The sequence below is a fragment of the Electrophorus electricus genome, chromosome 4 (genome assembly GCF_041902795.1).
Source record: "Electrophorus electricus isolate QZ-2024a chromosome 4, ASM4190279v1, whole genome shotgun sequence".
Taxonomy (NCBI): domain Eukaryota; kingdom Metazoa; phylum Chordata; class Actinopteri; order Gymnotiformes; family Gymnotidae; genus Electrophorus; species Electrophorus electricus.
The window spans coordinates 2,835,001-2,853,164 of record NC_137500.1 but is presented as its reverse complement, the minus strand read 5'-3'; the positions used below and the strand labels follow the sequence as shown (position 1 = coordinate 2,853,164).

At 40.3% G+C, this 18,164-nt stretch overlaps 1 long non-coding RNA gene, 1 pseudogene and 1 gene segment (V, D, J or C); 2 read left to right on the top strand and 1 right to left on the bottom strand.

Moving 5' to 3' along the window:
* Nucleotides 1-1,388: 1,388 nt before the first annotated feature.
* Nucleotides 1,389-3,401, bottom strand: LOC113568623 (uncharacterized). Its single transcript, XR_014123046.1, has 3 exons — nucleotides 3,256-3,401; nucleotides 2,749-2,866; nucleotides 1,389-1,408 (listed from the first exon to the last, which is right to left on the bottom strand). It is a non-coding gene; the product is annotated as an uncharacterized LOC113568623 (long non-coding RNA).
* Nucleotides 3,402-7,220: 3,819 nt separating this feature from the next.
* Nucleotides 7,221-8,518, top strand: LOC145657621 (immunoglobulin kappa variable 1-39-like). The segment is given in 2 exon segments: nucleotides 7,221-7,333; nucleotides 7,484-8,518. Coding segments are annotated over 2 exon segments (384 nt in total).
* Nucleotides 8,519-10,339: 1,821 nt separating this feature from the next.
* Nucleotides 10,340-10,978, top strand: LOC145657620 (immunoglobulin kappa variable 1-39-like; annotated as a pseudogene). Its single transcript, XR_014123497.1, has 2 exons — nucleotides 10,340-10,432; nucleotides 10,585-10,978. The product of XR_014123497.1 is annotated as an immunoglobulin kappa variable 1-39-like (transcript).
* The last annotated feature ends 7,186 nt before the right edge of the window (nucleotides 10,979-18,164 follow it).

Below are 18,164 nucleotides of genomic sequence, written 5' to 3'. Positions count from 1 at the left end.
AATTCTCTCTCTCACACACAAGCGCATGGCTTGCTCTATGCCCTCTGCCGCCCCCACAACACACACACACAGACACAGACACACACACACACACACACACACACACACACACACACACACACACACACACACTGAGTTGGGGTGTGTATGAGGTGAGTGGGGTGTATGTATGTTAAATCTGTACAGGCAATGCAGATTTCTGACACCCAGAACAGAACAGCACTGTGTCCAGGTTTCCAGTGTCTTAGAGCAGCAAACCTTTAGCTCAGTAACACACACACACACGCACTCACACACACAGAGTCGGGGTGGATATCAGGTGAGTGGGGTGTATGTATGTTAAACCTGTACTGGGTAACTTAGAGCAATACACATTTAGTTCAGTACCACTGTGTGATAAACCAGGCTGTGTCATAATAGCACTGTGTGACGCAATAAAAAAAAACATGTACCAAATATTAAGGAGTTCTTTGTTATTACACTTAATACATTAGGTCAAAGCTTTATTTTAAACAGACAAGTGCTAAAGGGGGTTAGTTTCAGGCAGAAATATTTTAATGAGAGTATTTTATTGAAAAACAGCCCAGCTTGCGCTACAAAGTGATATAAAGCATTATGGGATTAGTTTCAGGCAGAAATGATCTAAAAATGATAATATTGTGATATAGTGAAAGGGCCAAAGATGGTTTGTCCTCCAGCCCCTGATGTTCCTAAAATACACCGACTTACTCGTGTTACAGTTTCTACTGAATGAAACGTGGAAATATCTTACTTTTTGCTTCCATAATATCTGGCTTCCTGCTTCCTTCTTTATTATGATTGATGAAATGGCAGGTTTATCAAAGTTTAATCCTATACCTCATCACACATTAGTGTTTCTACTGTATAGAAATGTAGACTTTAAAGGTATTTATTGTTATGAGTAATGTTGTGGGAAATGTTCTAATTAAGAGACTATAACATTTATTCAAATTTTTTAATTTCATTTTGAACAATAAACAGGAACATTTGAGTAATAAACACAGACTATCTAAAAGGCAGCACATTAATCAGTGAGAGGAGAACACATCAGCACACATGTGGGAGTTTCACGGCTCAGCACACTGCTCTCTACTCAGTGTCTGTGTGACAGGAGACTGGGAGTCCTTGGTGGCCTCACAGGTCACTGTGTTCTTCAGCCACTCCTCCTTCTGGAGGGTCAGGGTGCTGCTCCAGCTGTAGAGGCCGTCCTTCTGCAGAAGCCCGGAGCTCTGGCTCACCCCCGAGCTCCAGCTGCTACCAGCCACCTTCCAGCTCAGCTTCCAGTCTGAGGGGAAGCCCTTGTTGGCCAGACACACGAGTGTGACCTTCTCCTGCTGCAGCTGTACACTGGAGGGGGGCAGGACCGTGAGGGTTGGCGGGGCGTCACCTAGGAGATACAACACGGTCTACAGCTCAGACAGGCAGGAACCGTTAGCAGGAAAATCAGTTGTGTTTCACTTCCTCTTTCTGTGGAACTAAAGTCAGAAATGTATTAGATCAACAATATAATTTTCCATGGGCATTAAAACCCTGGCAGTATATTTAATTCACGAACCATTTAAATCAATATAATTTATAATCATACATAAATTAAAATGGAAGTATATTTAACAGGCGGTGATTGTTCAGTATGCGTGTATTACGGTTAAAGTACTTTGCATCGAGAACCTCCAGTCAGAGACAAACACTTATACTAATGAAAATTAATCCAGTAGGCAGAATAAAGGTTTGATGAGGGATTTTGCTGAAACATTTATGCTTTTGATAAAAAAAAACGATAAAAATGTGGTTCGATTTACACTAAAAGCTGTAATAACACTGCAATGGTTAGGAAAAATGCGCGAATAAAATGACATTTAATGCGCTTTAATAAATAGACCTTTATTACAAACAATACCTACTTAAAACTGTGATTTACTGTGAATAAAAAGTGAAGTTCTTCTTACGTCCAGTGTCCTCCACACTAACTTAGTTTAAGGTCCGTACATAAACCTGCTATAAACACACTGCCGTCTCCTCTCTTTACAGCGCGTAGTTTAGCTTCAGAGTTAGTGAACGATACAACCCCAAAGACGCTTGTTTTTCTTTTCTTTTTAGTAATGAAAGACGTTATCAAAGATACTACATACATACTATATACAATCAGAAGTAAAGCTGGAAAAATAAAGACAGATACCAATAATGAGAAAAAGTTATTTATATCCAACTGAGAGTTTTGGTCACAAAAATGTGTTTTAGGAGATATTTTTCATATTTTTGTACTCTAAAAACACAGCATTTAATGCAACATCCAAGTCAAGATAATTTTTCTGAAGACTTACACAAATTGTTTTCTAGATGTTTAATACAAGATTTTGAGTATTTGTAACCAACGTTTTGATCTTCAGTATGCGAGTATTCCGGTATAAGTGAACTGCACCGATAAAATCCAGTCAGGCACCGATATTTCTGACTTTTAAAATAAACCAAACATGCAGATGAAGGTTTGTGGAGAGATATTTCTGAAACATGTATGTTTTTACTGCTGAACGACAATTTTCTACACCCTCCATCGGTATATATTAGAAGGTCTATAACGACATAGCAACGGTTATTAGATAGGAAGATACTTTACAAAGTCACAATTAGTCTAACAAAGATTACGGGTAGTTTACAAAACCACCGTGCATACTGACGCAACGTTACATAATGTGGATTAATAGTGAAGAAAAGGTAAAGTCTACTTACGTCCAACTGCGAGTTTTGTGCCGCCACCAAAAGTGCTCCACAGTGATACAAACTCGTTCAGTGGTGGTACAAAAACCTCCTGCTGTAAAGAAGCTGCTCTCTCTGCGCTCTAGAAAGACTTATTCAAAAGAGTAATAACGGATAGAATTAATAATTTTCAAAATATGCAGGAAAATATCTAGGCATTAAAAATAAATTAATTAAATAATATTTTCTTGCAGTCTATATATTTCTCCGTTTGCTCGTTTTTCGAGTGTTACAATTAGTCTTAATTGGTATTCTCAAAATATATGTACATTAAGATGTTTAAAAAATAATGTAAAATAACCATTCGATAACATTTTTTGGACGTGCCAATATAACTTTACAAAATCAATGATCAATGCTGAGAAGTGTAAGAGGACTAATTAAAGAGTTCTAGCTGAACAGTCCTGTTTTACTGTGAATTTACTGTGAATTTCTGCTAAATAACCTAATAATGATCTAAAAAAATGTTTATTTATTTACTGCCTTGTTTTTGTTTGGCTGCATCTTCAGTACAAGCAAATATGAAACCAGACAAAGAATCAACAAAAACAACATTCACAGAGAGTGACACTGTAAACAAACAAACATTAACATGCATTGAACAATGTGAGGCTGCCCTGCACTGGTTCTTGACAAAACACTACACTGATCTGAACGTCCAGATTGCGGAGTCATTGTATTAGGAACTTGATCAGGGTTAAACTATCATAAATTGAAAATACTCAATTTTTCTTCAAATATTAGTGCATGTAAGTATAATTAAGAAGTTTTAAAGTGAATTTTAAGAAAATATGCAAAAACAGAGACAATGCCATGAGACTTCAGAAGGTTAAACATATTGTCCATGTACTCAAGCTGATCCAGGATCAGTATATCTGGTTGCAAAGACAATCCAGTTACCCCACATAAAACCAGTGAAGTCCCTGAGAAACAGGAGTGTTTTTACTGTCACGAAAGAGTGCACTTGATAGCTGCATGTCCAGCTTTGATGCATAAAAACATACAAAATATAAATGTGGTCAGTCCGTTTTTGTTTATTGTGTGTTTGTTGCCATTTAACCCATATTCATCATTTAATCATTTTTGTCACTGACCCTACCTAGACTGTGTCGTAACATCTGTTTCAGCAACATGGAACTCAAGGTGCTTCAGGACCCTGGACAGCTCCCAGAACAGAGCTAATCAGACCTAGGTGAAGCTCATCAGAATGACACCCCTGAACTCACCTAATCTACTGATCTCCCATCAGCCCAGAGGCAGATGAAGAGCCAGCTGTACTGAGGGAGGAACTGCAGTTGTCTCACACATTGCTCATTTTCTTCTCAGAGGCAGACAGCCAGTGATCTCCAAATGTGCAGAGAACTGAATGAAGACGCAGATTTACAAAACACATCAGACTCTTACTGACACCTGCCCAATAATAAAGAGTTTTCCTGATATATTTGTCTGAGTTTACTATTTGTTCTACAAAGTTTTGCACGGAAATAGCACAGGTCACACTGCACAACTGAAATCAATAAGAAGAAACAATAAATACCTCATTAGAAAAGACGACTGATCATGTAATTAAAAGAGCTAAGCTTCTCAGTGTTTAGTTTTAAGTGAGCAATGACAAATACATATTTATTTTGTTCATTGAAGATCAGCCTGTGATACACAGTAGAATATAATTTCTTTAAATACGTGTGTTCTCTATCATCTGAGGTCTGTGCTTTGGGAGAATCAAACATTTATAGATTACAAATATTTTGAAAGTCATAGCTTGTTAGGCTGTAATAGACATAAATTAATAATACTTGGGATTTGCTAGGTTCATTTCAGTTTATTCAACTGTGCTTGAACATTGTTTTTGATCATTGTTCCAGCTGGCAAACCCATGACATCACAGGGTCTGTCCAACAGAACATATCAAACTGAGCTAAGCTCAGCTTCATCTTAGCATAGAGCAGTTTTGTCTCAAAGCTGAAGTTGGTAGAGTAACTAAGCAGGACTTAATATCATCTTCTTTTGTGGAACCCAAAATGTCCAAAATGAGCTGGGAGGGTCTCAGTAAGCCTGGATTATGGAGGTACTGTCATGCAGCCCTCATGCTTCTTGCACAGTTTGCCTAATCATTCTTGTAGGTCTTGTTTTATAATAAACAGCAGCTGGATCTTCACAGTGACTCTGGGTCAATGTTGTTACAGGGATGTAACCTGCTATGGGCAGAGAATGAGCAGCCATGGAAGAGCAGGTGAGTAACAGCCTGTGTAAAGTAGAGAGACTTGCTGTCTACTATAGACAGTCTTATAAAATGGAAAACAGCATTTATCTTGGCAAAGTTGAATAAGGAGAGTTTGGTACGTGGACCTGACATACTGTGAACCTCAAACACTGTTTACTCTTTCAAATACAAATCGCATATAAGCAAAACAAGGTCGTAAAATGAGCCAATTCCAAAATCCTAGAATATTACACAACAGTCTTGACTCATTAATATTTATGCTCCTAAAATTTGCATACACCAGCCCACATTCTAGCCCAGGTGACATTACCATCGACCTGCACAGTCAAAGCTTCAGCAGTTCTGCAGGAGTTGTGAAGAACAAAACAATGACAACAGACCAACTATGAAAATGACAGATTACATACAGAAATGTACCATTCCAGGCTGTGAAGATGATGTCACACCCTTCCCAAGGAACCACACTGTTAATGGGCTTTGTTGTTTTCATATTTAACAGGATCCCAGACAACTTTCATTCAAATGCGTTAGCTTACTCTGCAGATTTTTGGCATTTAAAAATATAAATGTGTGAGTGATTTACAAAAGGGCTTTGTCATCTAGTCATAGAACGTATCCTATCCAGTACAATATGGAGCAGCTCCACCCAGTGTTTGACACTGAAGAGAGAGGCAGTTCCAATTTCAAAGTTCAAAGTTCAAAGAGGCTTTATTGTCATTTCAGCTATATACAAGTACACAATAAAAACGAGACAATGTTCCTCCAGCACCATGGTGCAACACAGTGCAACAGACAACATGCTATACAAGTGCAAAAAATCCAATATAGTGTAAAATGTCATAAACATTAAATAAACAATAATAAATACAGGACAGGACAAATACAAAATGAGTAGACAGTGCAATTATTTAGTCCAGTACACAGTACTGGGAATATGTAAAGTGAGTTGTGCATAGGAGTCAGTGACATGCTATACAGAACATAGCAGTCACCGGTAGCAGCCAGAACATTTCAGAGTACAGTGCTGGTTTAGTACAGTACTCTAGCAGAAAGTAGGATAATGTGCAAGACTGCAACAGGAGTGCATAGTTTATTTGTGTGAGGTTTGACTTCAGCACTAGTGCGATGCAAAACAATGTGTGAGAGTGTGTATGGATATGTATGTATGTATGTGTGTGTGTGTGTGTGTGTGTGTGTGTGTGTGTGTGTGTGTGTGTGTGTGTGTGTGTGTGTGTGTGTGTGTGTATGTGTGTGTGTGTGTGTGTGTGTGTGTGTGTGTGACTGTGTATAAGCATGTGTGTATGTGTGTGTGTATAAAGTGCCCATTTTTGGAATCTGAATTGGGATTGGAGTTAGCCAGAGTTCAGGAGTCTAATGGGAAGAAGCTGTTGCACAGTCTGGAGGTGCAGGACCGGATGCTGCAGTACCTTTTTCCAGATGGCAAAAGGGTGAACAGTTCGTGTGAGGGGAGTGTAGCAGGCTATGGTGGTGGTATACATGGAGGTCTGTTGTTTCCATGTATTTGTGGTTTATGTTGCTGGAAAAATGTGGTAGAGACCACAGATAGTAGCACAATAGCACCATTTATCGGACCTGGAGTGGCCGCTGCGCGCTACAGCGCCGCCATCTTGGATTTAGCATTTTATTGGCATCACGATCTCAAACACAACCTATAAGCAGCTGGCCCTGCTTTTACACATTTTGTTGGTTGAAGTCCTATAATCTTAAGTATACAGTTTCATAGTGAGCTGACAACTTTAATTTACTTCATGCTGTTATCAAGCTAGTATTAGTGATGTTAGTTACTAGCATAACTAACTAAGTAGTAATGACCATCTAGCTTATTTACACAGAGGTTCATTTTATTTTTCTGCCTGTGTTTCATTCAAAGAAGCCTGTGCTCCCATTTAAATCTGCAATAGAAGATGATTCTGTCAATTCCTGTCAGGTAAATTTTTAATTCATATTTCATCAACAAGACAACTCAGAAGATAACTAATTTGGTTGTTAAAAATATCAACTCTGTAGCTAACTACAGCTAATCAGAGCAAAGCTCTTTAAAATATACATGAGCCCATCAGTAAAGGGAAAACAGACTGTTTCATTCTTGGGCCACAGTGTGAGAGGGGGCACTTAGAGCTGTAATGTTCATACTGGGAGGGAGGGGAGAGGAAACTTTGCATGTGCTGCACCTGCTTCAGTGCTCTGGGAGTGTTTATAGTGCTGTGAGTTTAACACTTCATGACTGAGAGCTGCCTGCCCCAGCAACTTCACCCACAGCAACCATGACTTTGATCCCCATCTTCATCTACACACTGCTCCTCTGGGCTCAAGGTAAATCATGGCTTTACCTCTGTGGTGAACTATCCATGTGACACAGATCTACTATTCTTATTTTAAATGCACTATTCACAGATTTAGAGTAACACATTAAAGTATCTGTGCAGCTAAATGTTTTGTGTTTTGTATTAATTTCTTCCTCAGGATCCAGAGGTCAGGTGACAGTGACTCAGACTCCTGCAGTGAAATCTGCTCTTCCAGGAGACACAGTCACCATCAGCTGTAGATCTAGTCCACCAGTGAACACTGATGCTGGAAATGAGCTTCTAGCCTGGTACCTGCAGAAACCTGGAGAAGCTCCTAAACGCCTGTTTTACCATGTTCACAAGTTACAGTCAGGAACTCCAGCTCGTTTCAGAAGCAGTGGATCTGGATCTGACTTCACTCTGACCATCAGTGGAGTCCAGACTGAAGATGCAGGAGATTATTACTGTCAGAGTGAACACTGGGTCAATGCCATGGTCTTCACACAGTGTTAGAAAGTCGTACAAAAACCTCCCTCAGTCAGACTGCACATAGACTGCACTGCTGCAGCTGCGACCTACTGCAGTTGTTGAGGGGGAGGATGTGATACAAGGCAAGACAAGTTTATTTATGTAGCACTTTATACACAATGGTAATTTAAAATACTTCACAAAAGATTATTACATAACAACCTTATTACATCCTTAGATCTATCGTGTTAGGATGGCTTATGTAAAAAAAAAAAAACTACACAGATAAATAAAATTACTGATGCAAGGGGAAAATATAATACAATGATAAAGTGGTTATTAATTACAACAAACTTCAAATGGAAGGTGCCAAGAAGAAAGCTCTAAATACACTAGGATTTACCAAATGTAGGTAAAAAATTAAAAAACAGAAAACTGACTTCACTTTAAAAGACATAAAAGTGAATTCCAGTGCTAAAATTAAAAGTGAAAAGTTAAATGTGAAGGATGTTAAAAATCTCTCTAGGCGTGACTAGTTCACTGCTTGCTGATGATCTCAGAGGCTTGTTGGCTTTATACTGCACAAATAGATCACAGATGTATTTCTGTACTGCACCAATCAGTACAATGACACACTCTGTGGAGGACAGGAACCGCACCACACTCACCACTACTGAACACACACATCTGTAAAGAACTATAAAGCCAGAATGCACACAGCACTGCAGGTCCACTTCTGTGTTCCTGCCAGGACATGCCCATGTCAGCAGAGCTCCCCTTGTGGTGATAAATAAAAATGTCAGATATCAAATCAAAAAGGCAATAAAGGTCTGACCCAACCAGTGTCCTTCCTGTTACATCCCAGCCATTTCACACTAAGAGAGAACTTTCCTACTCCCGTTAACAAAATATTCTGGCAAAATAAATGGACATGAGGCCGTTATCAATGAAGTCACAGAACCTCTCCTTTAGTGACGTCACGGAGTATAACTGTGGGAACTGTGGGTCATCCCATCAGAATGAAGAACATTCCAGAATACCAGATGATCTTCCAGACTGAATGATCTTCTGTTTATTTTGAAGGTACATAGATGTGTGCGTGATGTGTATCAGTTTGGTTGAATATTTATTTTGTGTTCTACATGTAGTCATAAGAATACAAATTGCATAATCAGATCATACACAGACAACAGGCATATTGGCTCCCTGCATTTTATTCAGTTTTTGACAGGCTAAGAAATCTTTACTCACACTATCCCTGAGCTCCTGTCTGTTAAATAGTGTAATACATCTGAAGATATCTTCTGGGATAATAATACAAAATAATAATCAAACATCACTACCAGTACAACAGACAACATGAACTCCCTCAAAACAAGAAGGCTATGTCTCATGGTTTTACTGAGTCTTAAGGCAAGATTTTTGTGCTTAAAGTGCATTTTCAGATAAGATTTGAATATTCCATATATAATATGGGGTCTGTGTGCTGGAATAATGCCAGTCTGGATTGTTTTCAGTAACGGGTCTATGTGCTGGATTAAGGCTGGTCTGCAATGTTTTCAGTATGGGGTTGTGTGCTGGATTAAAATTGGCCCAAGGATGTATGGGCCATCTTACTACAGTGTAAGTTAGTAGGTAGATGTGTGTTCCTCCCTAATGCTTGAGCAGAGCCTACATTACCACCTTGTGAAAGCAGCTGTTCTCTGAGCATATGAACCAGTGCAGGAAGCAAACAGACAGAATTTTAGTTGCTAAAAGAATAACCCCAGCCAGACAATTGTGCAATTTTTCAGAGAAATGTTTTATTAGAGAAGTGGTGTGCTGCTTAACTGCCACATCTGACCAAATTAAAGAGCTCATACTGGTTGAAGAATTCAAGAATTGTCTTCCTGATATCATTGTAATGTATTTAAATGTAAAAAAAAATGTGTAATCTATCTGCTGCTTCGATGCTTGCAGATGAATTAGTGCTGACTCACAGAAATGTTTTCAATGCACCTGTTTCCCATAGTGAAGCTCCCAGTCTTTCAACTCGCTCAAGGACTCCTGTGAGCTTCCCGAAATCGGATGCCCCCTTTTGTCTGTTTCTGTGGAAACACGAAAGTGCTTCTACTGCCATGGGCATGGACACATTATAGCTAATTGTCCTGCGCTTAAGCCTGCTCTTTCCTTAAGCCTGCTTTCCTTAAGCCCTCTGTCCTTAAGCCTGCTCTTTCAACATCCAACAATCTCTGTGCTGCTATTGATAAGCCTGTTCTGTCTAGCTCCATTTCAACAGAGCCTATAGATCAAGCTGTGTTGATGTCTGCATAAAGGATAGACCAATCCATTACAAATTGTTTTAGTTGGCTTAAGGAAAAACAGGTACCCTCACTCAGCAACAGCGCTACTATAGAACCATGTTACAGATGTGTAATAAGGTCTGTTAAATTACATTTGGGGATAAGTTTTATTTTGTGTGTGTGTGTGTGTGTGTAGATGAATTTGTGTAGAGAGGAAACTTTGCATGTGCAGCACCTGCTTCAGTGCTCTGGGAGTGTTTATAGTCCTGTGAGTTTAACACTTCATGACTGAGAGCTGCCTGTCCCAGCAACTTCACCCACAGCAACCATGACTTTGATCCCCATCTTCATCTGCACACTGCTCCTCTGGACTCAAGGTAACTCACTGCTTTACCTCTGTGGTGAACTATCACTGTGACACAGATCTACTATTCTTATTTAAAAAATTATTCACAGGGTTAGTAGTACTATATAATAGCATATGTACAGTTAATTGTTAACTTTTTTGTGTTTTGTATTCATTTTTTAGGATCCAGAGGTCAGGTAACAGTGACTCAGGATTCAGTGAAATCTGCTCTTCCAGGAGACACAGTCACCATCAGCTGTAGAACAAACCCTGCGGTGTATTACAGCAGCAGCTATGGACATTATCTAAACTGGTACCTGCAGAAAGCTGGAGAAGCTCCTAAACTCCTGATCTACAGGGCTACTAACTTACAGTCAGGAATTCCAGCTCGTTTCAGTGGTAGTGGATCTGGATCTGACTTCACTCTGACCATCAGAGGAGTCCAGACTGAAGATGCAGGAGATTATTACTGTCAGAGTGAGCACAACATTGGTGGTAACTGGCTGTTCACACAGTGTTAGAGAGTCGTACAAAAACCTCCCTCAGTCAGACTGCACAGAGACTGCACTGCTGCAGCTGGGACCTACTGCAGGTGTGGAGGGGGAGGATGTGATACAGCACAATGACACACTCTGTGCAGGAGAGATGCCCCATCACACTCACTCACTACTGAACAACACACATCTATAGAAAATCATTCTTCTAGGAACCACAACATACTGACTCACGACAATACAATGTTAGAATTGATTTTTGTTTTGTATGTGTTTGGTATTACATCTGAAAAACTGTACAAACAGTATGTGGATGGTTAAACATATTATCTATGCCCATGAGCTGATTCAAGATTAGTGTATCTGGTTCCTCTTCACTGAGTCCTTAATCCCTTCAGACAGCTGCATCTGAAAAAAAATACACCCCATTGTTATTATTCCTCTGGAGAAGTCATCAATCTGCTGATGGAGCTGCTTCCAGTTTCCTCTGTTGTGCCCAGTTTACCCCTGTGTCTCTCTACAGTTTACCCCTGTGTCTCTCTCCAGTTTACCCCTGTGTCTCTCCAGTTTACCCCTGTGTCTCTCTCCAGTTTACCCCTGTGTCTCTCCAGTTTACCCCTGTGTCTCTCTCCAGTTTACCCCTGTGTCTCTCCAGTTTACCCCTGTGTTTCTCTCCAGTTTACCCCTGTGTCTCTCCAGTTTACCCCTGTGTCTCTCTCCAGTTTACCCCTGTGTCTCTCCAGTTTACCCCTGTGTCTCTCTCCAGTTTACCCCTGTGTCTCTCCAGTTTACCCCTGTGTTTCTCTCCAGTTTACCCCTGTGTCTCTCCAGTTTACCCCTGTGTCTTTCCAGTTTACCCCTGTGTCTCTCTCCAGTTTACCCCTGTGTCTTTCCAGTTTACCCCTCCTGTCTCCAGTTTACCACTGTGTCTCTCTTCAGTTAACCTTTGTCTCTCTCCAGTTTACCCCTGCTTCTATCCAGTTTACCCCGTCTCTCTCCAGTTTACCCCTGCTTCTATCCAGTTTACCCCTCCTCTCTCCAGTTTACCCCTGCCTCTACCTAGTTTATTCCTGCCTACCCCCAGTTTATAACTCAATAATTTGCTATACTAACATTAGTAACACCTATTGTCATGAATCCTATAGAAACATACAACAGAACTAATAATTAGACTGTGATCTTCTGGATGGAGATCTCAGATGTTGCTCCTGGGATCTGCTGGAGCCGTTCTCCCAGTATGGGGGTCACAGCCCGTAGTGCTCTGCTTACTAAGGGACACAGTTCCCACTGCTCCTGCTATTTAATGGCCCCTCCCACAAGGGAGGAAGGGAAGAGGGAAGACACACAGTTTTGTTGGTTTGTTTGGCTTTTGGTTGCAATTTTGTATAACTTGTGTATGACCTTGTTTTCCCCATTTTTGGACTTTGTTCTTTGGCTTCACCCCTTCTGCTTCAGTAGCTGTTGCACATATACCTGTAGATATTGGACAGAGAGTGTAAATATTGTTTTGTTTGGTGCTTTGGTGTTGGATAATGGTGGTAGGGAGTGACTGCCATTTTTGTTGGGTGTGGGTTTTGCTTCTGTTTATCTGTCAGGTAGTTAAGAAAGTCTGTTGTATGTTTCTTTTGTTTGTTGGGATTATTTAGTGTGTATTTTTCTTCCATTAGTGTGGATTTTGTTTATTGTTTTGGCCTGGGTCACTGCTGAAGACATTGCACCAGTAAGATTGTTTGTAAATAATATCCTCTGTGAAATACACCAAAAGGAGACTTCCATTTGTGCTTTTGTTTATTTTATTGCTATTCACTTTTTACAGCTTACATTCTGTTAGCAATTTATCTTTCGTTTTCCTTGTTACGGCCTCACAGCCTGGACGTGGTTGTAACAAATGCCTTAATTCTTCTGAGGAGATCTTCATACTCCACACGCACTCCAGTTGCATTGGATAAAAGTCCAATTACGCATTCTGACACTGAAGTCATAGCAGAGAACTTTTTTTTTGCTGGTCTTGCAAAAAGTGAGTGATGGTGATTCCTGCACTGATGAGGACATCTGCAAAATCCTTGATTTATATAAAAAGGAGATGCAGCCTGCTAAGTCCAGTTCATCTGAAATATGTCAGGCAAGCCAGACTGTGAGTTTGCATTCAAGGGTTCAGAGTGATGAGGTCAGCAGCTGCACCTCCTTCCCAGTACTCAGAGTCTGAAATCAGCACAGCAACAATGAACTCTGGGAGATCCCTTACCACAGACAGTCAGGTAGTGAGTGACGTCCTTCCCACAAATGCATCACTGCAGATGGCACGAGGTACAGCCACCCAAACTGATTTGAACCTTAGCACAAGACAAAGCTCTCCATCAGTGTCATCAACAGACTTGAAGTGTGCTGCTGCTAATATTACAGTTGTTGATGCTTTGGATAAGCTTGTTGAATCAAGTGTGATAGGGAGTGACACTGACTCTCCTACTATATTTAGTGCTCTTGATTCATTTTCTTGGGTTTCATCCACATGTAGCCTAAGTGGATCTGATATTACAGAAGTTCCAACAAACTGTGGCTTGTTTAACAGGGTACTTAGGTATCTTCAGGCCAAATTCTGCTTTTAAAGAGCAGTCCTCTATCAAATGCGAGAGCCAGCCAACCTCCCACCACTCTGCTTTGCAGCTCTCTAATGACCATGGTGTTTCCCTGGTTGATGATCTTATTGTAACATACACAAACAATATAATCAATGAGATTATAAATGTTTATTACTCAGAAATATAATCTGAGTTTTAAGAACCTGTGAGACCTAAAGGTTCAAAAGAAATTCTAGTCTCCCACCATGAAGCGCATGGTATAATGGAGAGTTTGGAAAAACTCACAAGTAGCAGAGCTTCATCCAGGAGCAGTGTGAAGAACTGAGATCTAGGAGGAAGGAAGGACATTTCATTTTCTAAGATAAAAATGGTTTTTAATGAAGATATTCCTGTAGGCTGCTCTTCAAATCAGGTTGAGGGATTTTTCAGCAAGGAGTTCCAAAGTAAAGCAACACAGGTAATGAGATGGACGGCAACATTCAAGTACCTCTGTAGGGTAAGGCAAGTCCTCAAGACTCAGTTGACTGGGAACAATAAGATCATGACCATAACACGTATGCCATGCCAGTCATCAGCTATCCAGCAGGCATGATAAGCTGGCAAAGAGAAGAACTGCAAGCTGCCAACATCAAGGCCAGGAAACAATGTATGGAGCACTCCACCCAAAAGCTGCAAATAGCAAAAGGAATGAGGGTGAAGTTGACTAACAAATCCACTGTCCAGGGTGAGACATGAAACGTTCATGAATACATCTAAGCAATGGCCCCCAAGGATGAGCTGATGGAGTGCCTCAGTGAGATGTCAGATGGGCTCACCATGGAAGTAGAGGAGGTTCCATGGAAAGAGATGCCCCTCAATGAAACAAAGCGCCAAGTGATAGCGGAAGTTGTCGACTAAAGACAATCCTTCCAATGAATGGAAAAGGCAGAACTGAAGGACAGCACAGAGTCAGTAATCATGGCAGCACAAGATCAAGCACTAAGCACTAGGTAGATGAAGCAGAGGTGTATAGCACCAGAAAAGACCCAAGATGTAGTCTGTGCAAATGAACATCTGAGGTGATCTAGCACCTAGTACCAGGAAAGAAAGCAAACATTGAAATAGACATGCAAGTGGCAGATCATATACAGAAGCATATGCATGGCATATGAGCTGGAGATCAAATGTGAAGAACCACAGAGTGATGGAGAACAACAAGACTAATATCCCGTGAGACCATGAAATCTAGACAGACATAAACAAGGAGTAGTAAAGCAACCAGATATTGTGATAGTGGGCGAGATGCAGAGAACAGCAGTGGTAATAGATGTCGCAGTCCCAAGTGATGGAAACATCTAATAGAAGGAATATGATAAGTTGGATTAATAGCAGGGAAACAAAGAATCAATAAAGAGATTGCGGAAATTAACACCAAGGTTGTGCCAGTGGAGATATGAGCAGTTGGGGCTGTGACCCCTAAGCTGTAGAACAACCTCCATCAGATCCCAGATAGGACATCCTCAACCTCAGTGCAGAAGAGCACAACAGGAACAGCAAAATACTGCACTACATCTTCAAACTCCCAGGCCTCCAGTAGCAGGCCTGAGTATGAGGAACAAGATATAACCACAATCTGGAAGGGTTATTTCAAACATATTTTCCATTCCATTACTCCAAATTCCTGCAGTAAAGACACTTTAAATTTACAAAATCATGAGCATATAAGGAAGTGTTCTTAAAGAATATACTAGAGTGTCTTAATAACAATTTGATTAGTTAATTTTACAAGTTGTATATAAGGAAATTAATGCACATTTAACAGGAGTTTGCAATCCCATTTCTCAGAATTCCTACAGTGAATAAAATTGAAAGCCATAGATAGAATGGGTACATGAGAAAGTGTTCTTCAAGAATTTAGTGGTCTGATAGTAATGTGATTGACGTATTTTATAGGGTTTATAAAGCTTAATAGACATTTTACATGAGTTTGCTGCCAAACTTTTGCTGCTGGCAAACAGGCACAGATGAACTACAGGAGTATAGACATTGGTTAAATGACCATCTACATTTAATTATTAAGGACTTTGGACACAATAAATCAGATGAGAAAATGTTTTTGTCAGTTTCTACAAATATTTATTTTTTGATGGTAATGTAGCAGAGGGAGTAGATCTACATTATTAATGCTGCAGAAGGAGTAGATCTACATTATTAATGTTGCAGAAGGAGTAGATCTACATTATTAATGCAGCAGAAGGAGTAGATCTACATTAATTATTAATTAGTTATGTCTGATATGTATAGTAAAGTTATGTCTGCCATACATAGTACTGTGTAAAAGTCTTAGGCCAAAATACTGTGTTTGTGGAGTTATGGAAATCTGCTGAAATAGTCAATACAAGAACAATAAACAGGCCTGTTTATTTGCTTAAAGAAAAACGGCGTCACTGTGTTAAATTCTCCTGAGTTGCTTCAGATTTTACCTGATTTTAGATTTTGATCTCATATGACCCCAGTTCTGATGAGGATCAGACTGGTCTGTACATGTAGCAAGGAAACAGATCTGGAGCTTTTTAATGTTTTAGTGTTTCATTTAAGTCAGTGCTGTGCTGAAAGATGTTTGAGTCAGAAGGGCACAGTTGGAGATGGTGCAGGAAGAAACACCCACCAGGAAACACCGTACCTCCATTAAACACCATTTACCCATACCTCCATTAAACACCATCTACTCGTACCTCCATCAAAAACACCATCTATCCATAAATCCTTTTAACACCATCTACCCATACCGCCATCAAAAACACCATATACCACCTACCTATACCTCCATCAAAAACACAATCTACCTGTACCTCCATTAAAAAAAGATATACCTGTACCTCCAACAAAAACACCATCTACCACCTACCTATACCTCCAACAAAAACACCATCTACCTGTACCTCCATCAAAAACACTATGCACAAATCCATAAAAAACAGCATCTATCCATACCTCCATTAAACACCATCTACCTGTACCTCCATCAAAAACACTATCTACCTGTACCTCCATCAAAAACACACCCTTAATTGTGTTCTTTTTTTTTGCCTTAATGATGTATTGTAGTAGTATTGATTTATGTGTTATATTGTGATGTACATGTAAATAAACAATCACTGCCATTTTAAATAGTTTATAATGTCTTGGGTGTCTGTTCATACCATAGGTGCCTACAGTGTGTAAACAGACTTTTACACCTACTATACAGAAATGAGTTGATTTACTGTTCCATATTTTATATTCCATTCCAAGTTATTCTAGTCTGCACTGGTCTGTGTCCTGAGCAATCTGCTGTACATATTTAAGACAAATTTCTAAAACATCATATAGTCAAGAAAGCACAGTTTGTATACCATTTTGGATGTTGCATTCATTTAGTCCTCTGAATATGTACACTAGGTATAAGTTCTAGTGTGTTACTGTTTACTCTTGGGGATGTTTGCACTGTAGAAACACTTGTGGGAGAGTGGACAACTCATGAGAAATGTTTGTGTACTAAACGTGTCTGTGTCTCAACTCAATTTCAGATGTTTACATCCTTCCGTGAAGGTTTGGCTGTGAAATTAATGTAATGTTTAATATTTTAAGTTGCATTAATGAATACAGTTATGATGGAGAAGATCTCATTTTGTTACGAGCCCCAGGAACAACCCTCAGCCCTGCACAACCATGCCCACTCGCACACACCCTCAATCTGACTCACCGGAATTCTAGCACACACCTGATTCCCATTCCCCTCATTACCAACCCCTTTATAAGATTCCCTTCCCTGTGCACACGTTGCAAAGTATTGTTCCCATGTGCCATACCGAGCGTTTCCTCATCCTGTGTGCTTTTCTGACTCCTGCTTGGCTTCTAGACTTTCTCTCCTGCCTGACCCTCAGACACCTCCTGAACGCTACCCTGTATATCAACCTCAGACCAACCTGTTCTATGCTTACCCATGTTACTAAACGTACCTGTTTGATTGCATAAATAAACCTCCACAACTGGATCCACTTCAGGGTTTGTGCAATCATTACAGAATACTTCACCATTTTCATGGATCCAGCGGAGGTACAAAACAGACTGGCCCAGCATGAGGTTTCCATGGCTGAGGACACGAAACCGTTCAGAGACTTTCACAGGTCATACTTACTGTGACTTCAGTGACTCCTTCGCTCATTGCATTCCCATGGCCACCCAGAACGATTCAATGGCTCTCCAGATCGGTGCAAGATCTTCCTGTTGCAGTGTTCCATGTATTTCTCCCATTATTCCATATAATTCATCACCGACAAGGACCCTGTACAGTTTGTGCTGTTGCTACTAACTAGTGAGGCAAGGGCTTGGGTAACTGCCCTCTGGGATAGCCAGGACCCTACGTTACAGTCTGAAACAGAATTCTACAATCTTTTCAAGGCTGTGTTCTATCATTCCGTGAGTGGTTGGGATCCTGGAACTATTTTATGCGAGATACATCAAGGGAGGCACATGGCAGCTGACTACGCCGGGGAATTCCGTACGATCGCTGCCGGCAGTGGCTGGAGCAAGATGGCGTTGAAACCCGTGTATTGTTGCGGACTTTCTCCGGGACTCCAGGCGGAACTCGCATGCTGAGGGGAGTCAACTACACTGTCCGAACTTATCAAACTTGCTATTGAATAACCTACGACAGACCCATCAGCCA